Source organism: Diceros bicornis, chromosome 35 (genome assembly GCF_020826845.1).
Source record: "Diceros bicornis minor isolate mBicDic1 chromosome 35, mDicBic1.mat.cur, whole genome shotgun sequence".
Taxonomy (NCBI): Eukaryota; Metazoa; Chordata; class Mammalia; order Perissodactyla; family Rhinocerotidae; genus Diceros; species Diceros bicornis.
Window position 1 is genome coordinate 8446772 of NC_080774.1, and position 17533 is coordinate 8464304.

General features: G+C 47.5%; 1 protein-coding gene across 4 annotated transcripts in view; it reads left to right on the forward strand.

Moving 5' to 3' along the window:
* Positions 1-17317, forward strand: part of KDM2B (lysine demethylase 2B) — a 121921-nt gene extending 104604 nt beyond the window's left edge. For all 4 annotated transcript variants that reach the window (XM_058531377.1, XM_058531378.1, XM_058531379.1 and 1 more), the window contains 10 exons: positions 1476-1619; positions 2818-2904; positions 3076-3336; positions 3533-3646; positions 4300-4338; positions 4482-5161; positions 6169-6332; positions 6421-6582; positions 7300-7518; positions 16003-17317. In XM_058531377.1, the coding sequence (XP_058387360.1) occupies positions 1476-1619; positions 2818-2904; positions 3076-3336; positions 3533-3646; positions 4300-4338; positions 4482-5161; positions 6169-6332; positions 6421-6582; positions 7300-7518; positions 16003-16184 (2052 nt within the window). In that variant the 3' untranslated portion in view covers positions 16185-17317. The remainder of the gene's footprint in view (positions 1-1475; positions 1620-2817; positions 2905-3075; positions 3337-3532; positions 3647-4299; positions 4339-4481; positions 5162-6168; positions 6333-6420; positions 6583-7299; positions 7519-16002) is intronic.
* The last annotated feature ends 216 nt before the right edge of the window (positions 17318-17533 follow it).

The window sequence follows — 17533 nt, forward strand, 5'->3', positions numbered from 1 at the left end:
TATGTAGTTGGAAAACGTAGGAGTATTTTAGTAGCCTTTTCAGATAATCGTGGGTCTTTTTCTCTAATACTCCACCAGAACTCAACAGGGGGCAGTTTCTTAAAGGTTAGTTGCAATGTGGAAACTGAAACTGTATCAATGACCTTTTCATACTGTTACATTAAAATTCGTTAGTCTTTCTTGCCCCTGGAATAGCTCATTTGCTCATGTGTGATGTTGTAACATCATGCATTCATCATTTGGAAAATACTGGCTAGCAGAGTTACACAGATTTTCCAAATATTGGCACATAGCATTATACAATGTAAAAAAAAAAAACCATATTTGTTAATACCACCAATCTTGTCGGAAAAGTCTTTAAAGTATTCCTGGGAAGATGTCCAGTTTGTGGTGGCTAATGTGTTTTCCAAAATTCTAACTTTTGTTTGAAAATTCACATTTTGTTATTTGTAACAAACGCTGTAAGTTATTTTTCTGAAAGTGACAGGCTCACTTGTTTCGTCTTTGAGAAGATATACCAGTACCCGTGGTTTTTTTTAAATCAGTCATTCTTTCAAATAAAATGATGTTCTGTGGAAAAAGTGGCCAGTTCGGCTCACCAGTTGGTCACATGAGCGCTTCCCCTTTAGATGACCATCGTCCTGTGACATACAGCAGAAGTACTTTATACATACTTCCTGTTTTGTCACACAGAATATTAAAAGGATGTGTACTCAAGGGTCAAAGTTTTAATGAAATTAATAATTTTTACTGCTTCATCAAAGACATTCTTAAATGAAACTGGTGATCTTTTTAATGAGTGTGTGGCCAGTAACGGCCGGTGCACAGCGGAGCCCCTGCTCTGACAAGTGCCGGCAAATGTTAGAGCAAATGTTAACACAAAGAAGGGCAAATGATGTCTTAGTATTATTCTGAAAATAGTCTTAACCTCCCAGACCTCCTTGTAAAGATCTTGGGGACCCTGGAGCCCACAGTCTATGCTTTGATGCCCACTGGTGAGATGCAGCCTTAGCCCCCACAGATCTGGGCTCAGCTCACGCCCCACCTCCTTCAGGTCTCTCCTCAAATGTGAGGCCATCCCTGACTTCCACATTTCAAATTAGCCCCCCTTCTACCCCTCACCTCTGACCCTGGCCCTCCTTGCTGTATTTTTCTCCATATCCTTTGTCACCATCTAATATACTGTATTGTTCTCCATTTTGTCTACTTCTCTCCACTAAAATGTAAGCTCAAGATGGCAGAGGTTTTTATCTGTCTTGTTCGTTGCTATATTCCCAGCACTTAGAATAGTACCTGGCACATAGAGGTAATAGTCTGATAAGTATATGAATGAATGAATGAATGAAGGGCAGTGCCTGGGCTGGTTCTGTGCTGTCTCCTGGTAGGCTGGAGGAGAGCAGCTCATTGCCTTTGACCCATTCCCCATGGAGGTGCCAGCCCCTGCTGACTTCTCTGTGCTCCTCCTGCCTCCTCAGCCAGTGCTGCCCCACACCGCCGTGTGCCTAGTGTGTGGCGAGGCGGGGAAGGAGGACACGGTGGAAGAGGAAGAAGGCAAGTTTAACCTCATGCTCATGGAGTGCTCTATCTGCAATGAAATCATCCACCCTGGATGCCTTAAGGTGAGTGGCCCCTGAGGGATCTGGCTATGCTGCTGGACACCCCTACTCATGGCTTCTGGTGGTACTGATGCTGGGGGTGGGGGGGTGGGGGAAGGACGGATGGGCAGCCGCTCTTGGATTCCTTCCCTGGAGGACCCCCTAGTCTGGAGGATTCCGTGTGTCAGATGATGAGCCAAGGGCAAGAAAGGTCTGGTGTAGCTCAGACCTTCCACCTGTGTCTTTGAGGGAATGAACACACACACACCCCACTTCCTAAGATCTCAGAACCTGAGAAGAGTTCCCAGAGGGAGACTGGGTGGTTGGGCTCCTCACTGGATTCCTGGCTCGGGGCTTCTGGGAGAACGAGGCCTGGGCCAGGTCCTGTAACAACAGGTAGTTGCATTCCTGTTCCTGTGTGTGCCCAGGGCAGGGCTGCCTTCTCTTGGGGACTGTGGTGCTGTGCCTGCTTGTCTTAGACAGCAGATTCCACCTGTGAAAGGAAGAGACTGCTCTGGGCTGGCACATACCTTCTGTCCCAAGAGAATGTCATCATACCTGGCACCACCCTGTCAGCCCAGGTGTGACGCTGTGTGTATCTGTGTGTTTTAGAGAGATCAGGGTGGGCCTACCCTACATGGTACTTCAGCTCTGAAGTGTCCCCTTTGCTCCGTGGTGGTAGTGGGGGTTTGTTTTGATGCTCACCCCCTACGCACACACCTCTCACTCTGAAGGGGGTGCTGTGACTTTTCCCTGGCTTTGGACGTCAGACCTTCATGTCTCAATCGCCTGGTGACTTCTGTCTCTCCCAGGTCAGAAGCTCCAAGAGGGCAGGGACAACCACACCTGACTTGTGCACACCTCACACACAGTACAGTGCTGCTAAATGACAAGTTTGTTGGGTCCTTTCTGGGTGCCAGGCCCTGAGCTAACTGCTTTACCTAGGCTGTCTCCCTGAATTCTGGCAGAACTCCAGTGAGCCAGGCACAGTCTGTTCCATGGACGAGGTCACTGGCCCACAGGGATGGCTGATTTGCCCAGGATCACTGAACTAGAAAATCAGGATTTGAACCCTGGCCTGAATCCAGAGCCACCTGTCTTAACCATTCTTGTTTTCTTTTGGCCAAAGATGGGATGGAATGGCATTTGGGAGGGGGCGCTGGTGTTCCTGGCAGAGGTGGCCTCCGCCTCCCTGCGTGCTGACTGGCGCGTGTCCCTGCAGATTAAGGAGTCAGAGGGCGTGGTCAACGATGAGCTTCCAAACTGCTGGGAGTGTCCAAAGTGTAACCACGCCGGCAAGACCGGGAAAGTGAGTGTCGGGCTCCAAGTCCCAGGGGTCAGCCCGGGAGGGGCGGACCTTGGCCTTGCCAGACCCAGCCTGTCCTGGCGTTGTCGGCTGGGGGGTGCTGCGGGCGCGGGGAGGGGGTCAAGTCCAAAGATATACAGTTGGTTTGTTCCTTCTCTCTTTTTGGCCTACAAGCAAAAGCGTGGCCCTGGCTTTAAGTACGCCTCAAACTTGCCCGGCTCCCTGCTCAAGGAGCAGAAGATGAACCGGGACAACAAGGAAGGGCAGGAGCCTGCCAAGCGAAGGAGTGAGTGTGAGGAGGCGCCTCGGCGCAGGTCAGACGAGCACCCCAAGAAGGTGCCCCCTGACGGCATCCTGCGCCGAAAGTCGGACGACGTGCACCTGCGGAGGAAGCGGAAATACGAGAAGCCCCAAGAGCTGAGTGGCCGCAAGCGAGTACGGACTGGGAGGGGCGGGTGGCGAGGGGTGGCCTCTTGGATGCAGGGGGGCGGGGGCGGGGGCCGGACGGGCAGCGGGGAGAACTCGGGACCCTGGCCTCTGGCTGCCCTGAGCGGGTCACCGAAGTTCTGAGACCCTGGCCCAAAGGAAAGGAGGGAAAACCAGCGAGTCACTCCTCTTCCCACCCCTTTAGGCCTCGACGCTTCAAACATCCCCCGGTTCCTCCTCTCACCTCTCGCCGAGGCCCCCTCTAGGCAGCAGCCTCAGCCCTTGGTGGAGATCCAGTCTCACTTACTTCCAGCAGCAGGTGCTCGAACTTCGCCCCGCCCTCCGGAGGCCCGGGGACTTGCGAGTCCCTGGCGCCCCCCAACCCCGCCCCACTGGTCCTCGAACCCATTGCTGCAGCCGCCCTGAGCCAGCTGTTCGCCGGAGCTTCCCAGGCCTCAGTCCCAGATCGCTGGGTTCTGGCGTGAGACCTGGGAAGCTGAAGCTGCCACGGGGAAGCCCTGTGGGTCTGGGGAACCTCGGACGATCCCGGCGGCCGCGCCCCGCCCACTGGCCCTGCCGGCGTCAGCCACGAGGTGGCGCCCGGTTATCTTCTCCCAGCTCTAGCCGTTAAGCCTCTGCTGGGAATCTCGCAGGGCCCTGCCTCCAGGACTGCCTCCCAGGGCCAAGTCCTACCTTGAATGGGCGACTGCATATCTCTGGGTCTGACCAAGGGGGAGGTCAGTTGGGTGGGAACAGTTCCATCACTCTCCTCCACTTCCAGCTTCTTCCTTAAACCCAGCAGGTGGGGGCCACCAGTGTCTCAGTCAAAGAGGAGGAGATGGGATTTGTGGGGAAGGTGATCCTCCAGCCCCTACTCTAGAGACTGTGGACTCGTGGTGGGGTTGGGTGTAGAGGGGACCAAGTCTGACCAACCCTGGGAGCAAGCTCTGCATCCTTTCTTTCCTGTGACAGCTAAAACCTGGCAAGGAAGATAAGCTTTTCAGGAAAAAGGTACTGGCTTCTCCTCCCCTCCACTCCCCTCCCATCACCCCAGGCCTGGGACAATGGATCAGGGAGAGGGTGGGGAGGCCTGGGTTGGCACCGCCCTGAGCCTAGGGGCTTACCTGCCCTCGTATCCCCCCCACCCCCCTCAGCGGCGGTCCTGGAAGAACGCAGAGGAGCGGATGGCTCTAGCCAACAAGCCTCTCCGGCGCTTCAAGCAGGAACCGGAGGATGATCTGCCGGAGGCGCCCCCCAAGAGCAGGGAGAGCGACCACTCCCGCTCCAGCTCCCCCACAGCCGGGCCCAGCACTGAGGGGGCAGAAGGCCCAGAGGAAAAGAAGAAGGTGAAGATGCGCCGGAAACGTCGACTCCCCAACAAGGAGCTGAGCAAAGAGCTGAGCAAGGAGCTCAACCAAGAGATCCAGAAGACAGAGAATAGCCTGGCCAACGAGAACCACCAGCCCATCAAGTCAGAGCCCGAGAGTGAGAACGAGGAGCCCAAGCGGCCGCTGGGCCTCTGTGAGCGCCCCCACCGCTTCAGCAAGGGGCTCAATGGCACCCCCCGGGAGCTGCGGCACCAGCTGGGGCCTGGCCTGCGCAGCCCACCCCGAGTCATCTCCCGGCCCCCTCCCTCTGTGTCCCCGCCCAAGTGCATCCAGATGGAGCGACATGTGATCCGGCCACCCCCCATCAGCCCCCCACCTGACTCGCTGCCCCTGGATGATGGGGCGGCCCATGTCATGCAAAGGGAGGTGTGGATGGCCGTCTTCAGCTACCTCAGCCACCAAGACCTGTGTGTCTGCATGCGGGTCTGCAGGACCTGGAACCGCTGGTGAGGGGCTGCTCGCTGAGCTCGGACAGGGAGGCAGTGAGGGACCTGCCCTGTGTCGGGCTCTAGGCTAAGGCTTAGGCTCCACCAGGGGTGGCACATGTGTGGCATGCCTCCCCACTTGAGTCACTCATGATACTCTTTCTTTTGAAGTCCAGTCCAGCTTTAATTATCCTCCTTAAAGAGTTCCAGGCGGCTCCAGCAATCCATTCAGTCTAGTCTTATCAGAAGAGGTGAACCGTATTTGCTTTCCAGATTTAGCTCCTTGGAATATGAACTAAGGACCAGGTGGAGTCCTTATCCTTAAAGAGTTAGCCCAGGTTAAGAGCAAGAGTGCCAGTTACTGATCTTACTCCCAGCTTCCATATTTCCTAGCTCTCTGGCCTTGGCCAAGTTACTTACCTTCATCTGTGAACAGGCATGCCTCAAAGGGTTGTTTTGAGATATGGCATGTAGAGGGCATGATAATTTGTTGTTGTTGTTAATGCCGTCGAGTCGATTCTGACTCCTGCCGACCCTGTGTGCAACAGAGCTGAACCCTGCCTGGTCTTTTTGTGCCATCCTCTCAACCTTCTGGCACTATATCAGACAGTGCTCTGCTACTATTTGTAGGGTTTTCATGGCCAACTTTTTCACAGGTGCATGGCCAGGTCCTTCTTCCTAGTCTGTCTATTCTGGAAGCTCTGCTGAAACCTGTCCACCATGGGTGATCCTTCTGGTGTTTGAAATACCAGTGGCATAGCTTTCAGCATCACAACAACACGAAGCTCCCAGTAAATACTTGATGGAGAGCGAGTGCTGGCACCTTCCATGAGGGCCTTATGGCAATCAGAGGAGAGGTGCCCAGGTGTGGGCAAGATGGGAGCTAAACAGAGAAGAGTCCAGAGGGTGGAGTTAGGGAGCCTTTCCCTGAGCTTGGTAGATCAGAGGGTTACTACAGCCATGCAGAGGGCTCCCCAGGTGAGCCTTCAACTCTTGATGATGCCCCCTCTGCTGGGCCTGGCCCACAGGTGCTGTGATAAGCGGTTATGGACCCGCATCGACCTGAACCACTGCAAGTCCATCACGCCCCTGATGCTGAGTGGCATCATCCGGCGACAGCCTGTCTCGCTGGACCTCAGCTGGACCAATATCTCCAAGAAACAGCTGAGCTGGCTCATCAACCGGTTGCCTGGTGAGTGCTGAGCCAGGGACCCCAGATGTGCAGTATTGGGGGCTGGGATGCATCACCTAACCTGCCACCCCCGTCTCTGTCTCCCCAGGGCTCCGAGACTTGGTGCTGTCAGGCTGCTCGTGGATTGCAGTCTCAGCCCTCTGTAGCTCCAGTTGTCCATTGCTCCGGACCCTGGATGTCCAGTGGGTCGAAGGACTAAAGGACGCCCAGATGCGGGATCTTCTGTCCCCACCCACGGATAACAGGCCAGGTGAGTGGCCAGGCCTGGAGTGTGCCCAAGGGGGTCACATGGAGGTGGTGTGACCCAGCTGTGCCATTGGATCTGATTTTCACCACAAACCCCACGTGGTGTGTGCATCCTCAAGCCTTTTCTGGCCCCAGTCCTTCTCCAGAGGATGCAGAGATGTGTCCCAGCTGCTGTGTTCTCAGTCACTTTCAGTGCAGAGGGTATTTGAAGAGGGGAGAGACTCCTCTGCACACTCAAGATGCCACCCTAGAGGTTCTGCATGCATCTGACTGCTTCTCTGTTCATTTGTCCTTCACTGGCTTTAATCTTCCATGGGTGTCAGGATTAGTGTGGTTGGGCAGGGGCTCACAGGAGGACAGAGCCCTCTTAGGTTGGGTTGCAGGAGTCATTGCTCCTTGCCAGGAGCTTAAATAAGGAAACCGTAGTGATCCAGAGATGCTGTGCTGTCTCTGCTCTGATTGGCCAAGTACTGCTGGGTGGAATGTGGGCTCTGTGTTTCTAGATCTTCTGATTTTTCAAGAATTTAGAAGTGTAAAATTTGATGTAGAAGCTTCTGATTTTTAAATGGTGGAAGTAATTCTGGTCTTTGGGGAAACAGTCATGGCTAAATGGAGCCCAAGTGTTCCATCTGGCTGGTAGGCCTTTTAGAGTGTCATGTCAATGTGATCAGAACTCCCTAGTCAAGTTGACATGTGGCCTCCCTCCTTCCTGCTCCCTCAGGTCAGATGGACAATCGGAGCAAGCTCCGGAACATCGTGGAGCTGCGTCTAGCAGGTCTGGACATCACGGATGCCTCCTTGCGGCTCATCATACGCCACATGCCCCTGCTCTCCAAGCTCCACCTTAGTTACTGTAACCATGTTACTGACCAGTCCATCAACCTGCTCACTGCTGTGGGCACCACCACCCGAGACTCCTTAACCGAAATCAACCTGTCAGGTCAGTCGGGGCACCCATCGGGATCTGCCCAGTACCCCGTGGGATGGGCTGGGAATTTCACATTCGTTGGAGGTCACAGTGTTAGGTGCTAGGACATACCAGTGAACGAGACAGACACACAGCCTAGTTTAGAGGGGTAGCATACATTAAACAAATAAGCATTATTGGATTTGTAATAATTGCTACCAAATAATAGTGCTGGTATCGTTGAGAGCACATAGCAGTGGTTCCTGACCCAAAATACAGGCTAGGGAAGCTTCAGGTGGTGTAGACAGGCTGGCACCTGGCAGCAGGGGGTGAGGGAGAGCGGTGTGCAGTGAGGGAAGGCCAGGCTGAGCAGGCTTCGACCGATGGAATAAGCAGCTTGGTTTCTGCAGTTGTTGCTTCCTTGTACTCCTCCTGACCCCATATCAAGGGGCCTGTTGTTGGGGAGAAGACCCCAAAGCTGGGTGCCCTTATGGTTGTATATCTGTCACATAGTGACAGTGAGGGAGTCCTCACACCCTCCGCTTGCTGATGGGGCAGGAGTCGTTTCTTAAGGACTTGAGGCGTGACCACCAGTGAGATGGACAGAGGCAACGCTGCCCATTCTCAGCCCATCTAACCCAGTTTTGGTCTGATAGCTTAGGATGGTTGGATTGGGCATATAAGATTTGGACAAAACAAAACAAAAAAAACAACTTTTTTTCCCCCCAGAAATTACTGGGTAATAAAGGACATCTTTACCTCATTTAAATTACATTTTGACACAGTCCAATCTGATGTTTTGCTTCATCAGGATTCACATGCTATTCAGTTGTTTGCCTCTCTTTGCATCCCACGTTCATGCCTGATAGATAAACACCTTCCTGTTAACCATGCCACAGTCAAGCAGGAGAGGGGAGGTTTGGGTGCTGTGAGATAGATAATTCTGTACCTAGGTGCCTAGGAAGCCATCCCTCCTTCTCAGGGAGTTTTGGTGAGGGGTTGTCCCACCCCATGGAGGCAGAGAACAGAGAGCCATACAGAAGTGAGGTTTCACCAGGATTGCAGCTCAAGGCTCAGCTCATGGTCTTGAGTCGATGCTGGGGCCACCCTGCAGAGAAGGGCCTGGGTGGCATCTTGTTCTGAGTACCTGGTATATGAACTCTTTTTATTTATTCTAATTTAGTTATTATGTGTGTGAGGCAGAGATCCCAGGATAAACCTGCCTCCCCCGCAGTGTGGTCCAAGAGGTGTGTGTGTGTTTGTGTAACTCATCTTTTACAATTTGTTTTCCACCAATCCATTCAGGTCATCTTTTTGTCTCAGTACCTATAGATCTCTGCATTCTTGTTAAGACTGTGTAGTAGATGAAGGCAAATCTCTGTACTCAGTCTCTTCTAGATTCATTTCTTTTGAAGATGTTTTCCCCTCTCATCGGTATAACTAGTTGAGTTAATGATAAAATGAGTCTGTGCCACAAAATGGATGACAGTTGACACATTTCAGGATCCTTGGACAGTGTGAAGTTGCGGTTGTCTAGATTTTGTTACTCAGGCTGCATTTCATTGTCGGAACATGTACTGGATGCCCAAGGCAGCCCTTCGCCTGTCCCTCCCACCCCCTGAGGCACCCACCTTCAAGTCTTGAGCTCTTTCTTCCAGGATTTTCTTCTACTTTTCCAAATTGTGAGCCTACATTGCTATTTCTTGATTTTTTTTCTTTCCCATTCAGATATTCTGTATTTATTAACTTGCTATGTCGAACACAAGGATGACTACTCTTATATCCTTTTACTGCCCCTGTTTTTTTCCTGCATATTTCCAATTTGTGATTGTCACTGTTATTTACCTTATTATAGCCACGTAAGTATTGTCCACTGTTGAGCCAAATAGTCTATTATGAGTAAGTTTCCTTTCTTGCACAATTTTTTTGTTGTTATTTTTCCTAGAGTTAATAATTGCCTCATTTTTGTTTGCTTAGTCCCTAAGCAGATTCTACAACAGACTTGAATACTATTCTTTTCCCAAACTAAATTATCAGATCCCAACCAGTTTTTGTAGAACCCTCCCTTCTGGACTTCTTTTCCTCCCCTCTGTTTTCTCCTCCTGGACTCCTGCGTGCATTTGAACTGGCCGCCTCTGCCTGCTGCCCAGCCGCTGTCCTGGAACTTTCTCCCACCATCTTGGGAATTTCATTGGTCTGTGTCTTGTGTAGGGTCCGCACTTTCCTTGATCTCATATCTTCTTTCTTGGATCTCTGATGTGCTGGAGGACATCTTCTGTATCTTGTATGTCCACAAATGGTTTTATTATACCCTCACATTGACTTGATAGCTTAGCTGGGTATAGGACCCTAGTTTGGGAACTGTATTGTTTCAGAAAGTGGGAGGCGTTGCTCCTCTTTCTTCTGCTTTCCAGAGTCCAAGTCCAAAACCATTTGATTCTTCATCCTGCAGTGAATCTACTTTCTCTTATTGGAAGTTTGTAGGACAGTTTCTTTGTTTCTAGTTGTCTGCAACTTTTGATGATGAGCCTTGGTTTGAATCCGTTTCATCCATCACCACCACACTCATATGAGCCCTTTCAGTCTGGGAATGTATGTCCTTCAGTTCTGAGAAATTCTGTTCTCTTTCTTTACTAGTCCTCTGATACCTTTTTTTCCCTCCTGTTTCTACCTCTGTGTCTTTTTGTTCTATTTTCTGGAAGTTTTCCTCCACTTTATCACACAATTCATATATGGTCATGTGCCACATAACAACGTGTCGGTCAACAACAGACCACATATATGGCAGCGGTCCCATAAGATTAGTACCATAGAGCCTAGGTGTGTAGTAGGCTATACTGTCTAGGTTTGTGTAAGCACACTCTATGATGTTCCCACAACGAAACTGCCTAACCATTCATTTCTCAGAACGTATCCCCATCGTTAAGTGACGCGTGACTAGTGCGTTTTTCATTTCTGCTGTCATGTTAGGTTGAACCAATGAAGCTGCTGTTTATGTAGGTCAAAAACAGTCTAATATTGGCAGTTTCATATGGTTCAACCTATATTTTTAACTTTACAGCTGTATTTCATCTTCTGAACTTTCATAGAGTGGCCTGTTCTTGTTTCTTGGGTCAAGATATCGTCCATCCTGAGGATATTGATAGTTTTATTTTCTTCTCCCTGCATAGGCTGTTTCCTTCAGATGTAGTTAGTGGTGCTCATAAGAGGCCCTCCTCAGATTTAGTGGATTTAGTGCCAACACGTGGTTGTCCACTCTAGGGTGATCGGAGGCTCTAGGCACACTGTTGGAGTTGGTCTGCTATGGATGTCAGTTGTCATGTGGTCGGCATGGGTCATTTCTTTGGGGAAACCCAGACGTGAGATCTTTCTGTCTTTCCTCTTAAGCTGGTCAGGGTTTTTGGAAGGACTCTCTTTAACCTCCCTACTGAAGAGTGCAGGCCCGGCTGCCAGTGTTCTAGGGCTTGGCAGAGGAAGGAGGCCGGGGGTCTCGAAAGTCAGCAGGTGAGTTTCCCTGTAGCCCCTGTTTTTCAGTGGGTGCCTCTACCTTCCACAGTGCTTGGTGGCATCTAGTTAGGAGACTTCCTCTCTTACCCATCAGAGACAAAAACTCCACTCCAGCTGGGGAGGGAATCTGGATGTCTCATTGCTCCTTAAACAGATTTTCAACCAGTCCTGTCTCTAACCCCATCTTTAGCCCCACTTCCAATGTACCCATTGCTTCTTGTACTTGAACCTTTGGGGTGCTTTGTAGAATAGATCTGCTTTTCTGCTTTCTCATCAGCTGGTTTAGGGTTAAGCTTTCTCAAGTTTACTAAATTGTTACCTCTTCTCCACCTTCCAAAATTTTTTAAAAGAATTTTTTATTGTGGCAAAATACACATAAAATTTACCATTTTAACAATTTTTAAGTGTACTGTTCACTAGTATTAAGTTCATTCACATTGTTGTGCAACCACCACCACTATCCATCTCCAGAACTTTTTCTTCACCCCATCAGAAACTCTCTACCCACTAAAAAAATAACTCTCCATTTCCCCTTCTCCCCAGCCCCTGACAGTCACCATTCTACTTTCTGTCTCTATGAATTTGACTCCCTAGGGATCTCATATATAAGTAGTTTGGTGTTTTTGTAACTGGCTTATTTTACTTAGCATAATGTCCTCAAGATTCATCTATGGTGTAGCATGTGTCAGAATTTCCTTCCTTTTCAAAGCTGAATAGTATTCTCTTATATGTATATACCACATTTTGTTTATCCATTCATCTGTTGATGGACACTTGGGTAATGCTGCTATGAACATGGGTGTAGAAATACCTGTTTGAGTCCCTACTTTCAGTTCTTCTGGGTATATATGCGGAAATGGACTAACTGGATCATATGGTAATTCTGTGTTTAATTTTTCTGAGGAACTACCATATTGTTTTCCATAGTACCTGTACCATTTTACATTCCTACTGACAGTGCACAAAGGTTCCAGTTTCTCCACATCCTTGCTGACTCTTGTTATTTTCTGGGTTGTTATTGTTTGTTTTTGGTGAGGAAGATTGGCCCTAAGCTAACATCTGTTGCCAATCTTCCTCTTTTTGCTGAGGAAGATTAGCCCTGAGCTAACATCTGTGCCCATCTTCCTCTCTTTTGTATATGGGATGCTGCCACAGCATGGCTTGATGAGCAGTGCGTAGGTCCACACCTGGGATCCGAACCTGCAAACCCCCGGCTGCCGAAACGGAGTGTGTGAACTTAACCACTATGCCACTGGGCCAGCCCCTGTTTGTCTTTTTTATAATAGGCATTCTAATGAGTATGAAGATCTCAATGTGGTTTTGACTTGTATTTCCCTAATAATTAGTAATATTGAGCATCTTTTCATTGGCTTATTTGCCATTTCTATATCTTTTTTGAAGAAATGTCTATTCATGTCCATTGCCTACTTTTTAATCAGGTTGTTATTTTTTTATTGTTGATATTCTGGATATTAATATATTCTGGATATTAATTCCTTATCAGATACATGATTTGCAAATATTTTCTCGCATTCTACTGTCTTTTTCCTCTCTTTACTCTGTTGATAGTGTCTTTTGCACAAAAGTTTTTAATTTTAATGAAATTCAGTCTGTTTTCCCTTTTGTTGCCTGTGCTTTTGGTGTCATGGTTAAGAAATCATGGGCAAATCCAAGGTAATGAAGATTCTCCCCTATGTTTTCTTCTAAAAGTTTTAAAGTTTTAAGTCCTATATTAACTCTTTGAATCATTTTTAGTTAATTTTTGTATATGGTGTGAGCTAAGGGGTCTACCTTCATTCTTTTGCATGTGAATATCCAGTTTTCCCAGTACCATTTGCTGAAAAGTCTGTCTTTCACCACTGAATTGTTTTGGCACCTTGTCAACAATCATGTGACCACTCAAGGGTTTATTTCTGGGCTGTCAGTTCTAGTCCATTGGTCTATATGTTGATCTTTATGCAAGTAACACACATTCTGACTTCAGTAAGTTTTGAAATCAGGAAGTGTGAGTCCTCCAGTTTTGTTTTTCTTTTTCAAGATTGCTTTGGCAATTCAGGGTCCCTTAAATTTCTACATGAATTTCAAGATGGATTTTTCTATTTCTGCAAAAAACGCTGTGGGTATTTTATAGCAATTTCATTGAATCTGTAGATTGCTTTGGCTAGTATTGACACTAACAATATTAAGTCTTCCAATTCATAAACATGGAATGTCTTTCCATTTATTTATATCTTCTTTAATTTCTTTCAGCAGTGTTTTTTAGTTTTCAATGTACACATCTGTCACTTCCTTTGTTACGTTTATTCCCAAGTACTTTATTCTTTTTGATGCTCTTGTAAATGGAATTGTTTTCCTAATTTTCTTTCAGATTATTCACTGCTAGAAACGGAAAAGATTTTTGTATGTTGATTTTTGTATCTTGCAGCTTTGCTGAATTCATTTATTAGTTCGTGTCTGCATGGAATCTTTAGGATTTTCACATATAAGATCATATCGTCTGCAGGCAGAGATAATTTTACTTCTTCCTTCCCATAAGTATCATTTTTTTAAATTTACTGCTTTGATCTGTCTAGAATTTATTTTGTTGTGAGGTAGGAGTACATGTTTTTAGGCCACATTATTTCAGGTTTGTAATCTTAATCCTGCTTCTCCTTTCTTTGGACATCTATTTTTCACTATTAAACAGACTGATGAAAACATCTTTGTTTATTAACCCATCGTGGGCCTATCCATGATGTTCCCCACACCACCAATTTTATAATTTGAACATTTTCAAGCATAGGAAAATTGGAAGAGTAGTATAATGAACACAGGTGTATCCTCCAGCTAGATGCAGCGACTGTTGGTCTTGTGCTGCGTGTGCTTTATCTCTGTATATACCTTTTTTTCTTTTGCTGTCATTTGAAAGTTGCAAACATTGTGGCACTTCACCCCTAAACACCTCGAGATACTTCAGCATGCATTTCCTGAGAATAAGGCCATCCTCCGCACATAACCACAAGAGCACTGTCACACCAAAGGAAAAGATTAAAGAGTTAAAACAACCAAATGTAATTTCTCTTATCCTGGAACAGTCCCCCTAGGCGTTCTCCCCCTGACATTGACCTTTTGAAGTGTCCCAGCAGGATTTTCTTACAGCATGCCCCACATGCGGGATTTGTTTGTTGGTTCCATAGTCTCCTTCAGCTTGTACTCGATCCTCTGTATTTCCTGTAAACTGCCAGTTAGGTCCAGAGGCTTGCTTGGATTCTGGTTAGACATTTTTGCCAAGAAAACCTCATAGGTGATGGTTATGTGCTTGGTACATCTCCTGCTGTGACACGACATAGTTGTGCTCGTCTTTGGGCTGTGTTCCCAGCAGTGGAACTGCTGCTCACAGGGCATATGCACATGGTGGGATGGCCCCCGACACCCTGCTGGCGCTCCCCTCTGCTGGCCTGCTTTAGGTCACTCCAGTCCTCCTTAGAATCTTCCAGCTTTATCATCCCTCCCCTTGCAAGCTCTTTGCCTGCCTTCTGGAGAGTGCTGTTTAGTTCCATTCCCACAGTGTCTCTCATTCCCCACTCAGATCCAACTCTGCTCTCCCCCACTTCCAGGCCCACCTCCATGACCAGCGCAGGGCTGTTCTTCCCCTGAAACACTCTCCCAGTTCCCTGCAGAAGGGCCTGACCCAGGTCCCTTGGTGCCTTCACGCTCCAGAGTGGGCAGCTCCATCCCGGAGAACTGAGCATTTCTTTGTCAGCATCCTTGTCACTTTTCCCATCTAACTGCCTGGCCTTCGTTTGTTAGTGGCAGTGCATGTGAGGCAGACAGGATTCCATCACCACTTGTTCCAAGTGCATGAACTGCTACTGCCTTTATGAGATGGGGTTATATTTACATTGTCTGCAGTGTGCATCCGAGAATCTGCGAGCGTCTGGGTGAACATTTTGTGCTGACCTGAGGAGCTTGTTTGAAAGGAGCTACTTGTATAAAGTGGTCAGTTCCTTGGTGACTCATGTGGTGCTATGACTTTACTTCCTTACGTCACCTCCCAACCTGCAGGGACTTTGATAGTACGGAGCCAGCACAGGCCTTGTATGCATTATTGCAGTTTGCCCTTGCTGTTTTTATTCCTACTCAATTTAATAGAAAAATGAAAGTGCAGATACTAGTGATGACAAGCAAAGCTCTCAAGCTTAATACCATTGAGATGAAGGAATTATTCATCTGGCCCAGAGTGGGGACTCTGAGCCTCAGCTGGATGCTAACTGGCATTGAAGCCAGTTGACTGTGGATTCAGTTGTAAAAGACAAAAGTATGACAAAAGGAAAGTACATATTGATAGAAATACACACTTGAAGAGTGAGTCTACAGGTGAGGCCAGGATGAAGGATGCTGAATTCTGGTTTTGCTCTCAGTCGACAGAATCTCTCCAGCCCCTTCTAGCATATTGGTCTTCTGCATAGGTTTCAGGTGAACATTCAGGAAAGGGCAAGCTAGCATGCTGTGCCCCGCTCGAAGGGCTGGTGCCCATGTGAGCAAAAAGGATGCCAGGATGACCTTACAGATGTTCTCACTCCACCCAGCCCTTCTCCCCTGGAATTTACCTGAAGGGAATAAGCAGATAAATAAGTGCACAATAATGTGCATTGAGAGGTATTCATCAACAATATTAGATGGGGAAAACAAGCCATTTAACACATCATGTGATCCTATCTTTGTAAAACAACACAGACAGGAGACCTATTTATGTGAGACTATATACATATGAAGAGGTGGCTATGTGGTAAGATTCTAAGTGATTTCACTTGGAACAGTCTTAATGTTTTGCAAGCCTATATTAACGTTTATAATTGGTAGATGAAACCATTCCCCATTTGAAGAGAGCTTTTAAGCAAGTAGTTTTCCTTAGGGCACCAGGGCTGGAATATGCGCAAGAGCCGCTTTCTCGCTGCGGAGTGCCTGGGGCTCGTGGGGCCTTTGGGCCCTGTGCCTCCTGCGCCTCATGCTGTTTCCTCTTCTCTGCAGACTGCAATAAGGTTACTGACCAGTGCCTGTCCTTCTTCAAACGCTGTGGGAATATCTGTCATATTGACCTGAGGTACTGCAAGCAAGTTACCAAGGAAGGCTGCGAGCAGTTCATAGCTGAAATGTCTGTGAGTGTCCAGTTTGGGCAAGTGGAAGAAAAACTCCTGCAAAAACTGAGTTAGTCCAAGGACAATTGTGTAAATACGGGGTGGGGGGGGGGAGTGGACACGGCAGGGGAGGGTGAAAGACTTTACAAAAACTAGGGCTTTTATTTTCACTTTGGAACTTGGAACTACAGACCACAGAACGATTCCATTTTGCAAGTCTTGCTGAGGGAGAAGCCGTTCCACCACCCATTTTGGGGATGAGTGAGCTGGACGCTTTCCTTTGGTCTTTCTGAATCAGAACTGCACTGCTTTCTGGACCATTTCTAAGGCGGCCTTTACCAAGAAGACATTCCCATCGGAGAGGAGGATGGACTTGGGAGAAATTCTCTTACTGAAGCATGAGCTTAGGAGTTTTTTTGGTGGTGGTGTTTTTGTTTTGGACACCTCATTCCTTGCAACTCCAGGGTTCTTGGTGTCAGCATAAAGTGGACCACACACCACATCTGCCATCTTGACATATTTGTTTGTTTGTTTGGTTTTGTTACATCTTACATTATGCAGAACTATTTTTGTACAAATTGTTTAAAAGTTATTTATGCAAGGTTTGAATGCATACCAGTGTTTTTATTGTTTTGAGATTGCCAACTTTCCTAGTTTCCTTAATGTAGGAGAGAACTTAACCTGTACTTCACCAACAAATAATCCATCTACACACGTGCCCAGATCTGGCAAAGCAGGCTAAGACCTTCCAGTTAAAAGCATGTTTAACTGGAAGTTGAGAGCCTGCTTTGTATGTCAAGAAGTTACATAAGCATGTTGTGGATATATGTAAATTATAGTTGAAGTAAGACACTTTGCCAAGTTTCCTCTGTATAGAATTTACCTTTTTCTCAAAATTTTAAAATTCAGAATTCAGCCTTTGCACTCAGGAGAGTTTTGCTCCAGCATGAGCTCTTGTACTCTACATAGATCTAATTTATACAGTGAGTCAAGTAGAGTAAATGATCCAACATAGCCTTTCTTTTCCTTTTTTCTCTCCTTTGAAGTGTGAGTTGAGTTCTCGTTTAAGGTTTATAATATGGCTTTTTCCTAGTTGTAAAGTTATGCATTCATAAGTGCCATTGTTGTAAGGTGTTGTTTTCCTAGACCTTCCCTGACGCGGTTTTACCTTTGTTGAATTTGTATAAACAATTGTACAAAAAAAAACACTCTTGGACTTGGAGGGTTTCTTTTCTAAGCGTGGACTAGAAATTTGATTGTAAAGTCCAGAGGCGGCAGTCTCAACACTAGTGTACGTTGTCATGAAGCCAAACAAGCTATTTCATCTGAGAAATGCAGCAGCCCCTTGGTACATGTTTCTTCTGTCTTCAGAAAGAGATCTTAACAGTCTATGGTTAATAAAGGTAATGGGAAGGAACTATGCC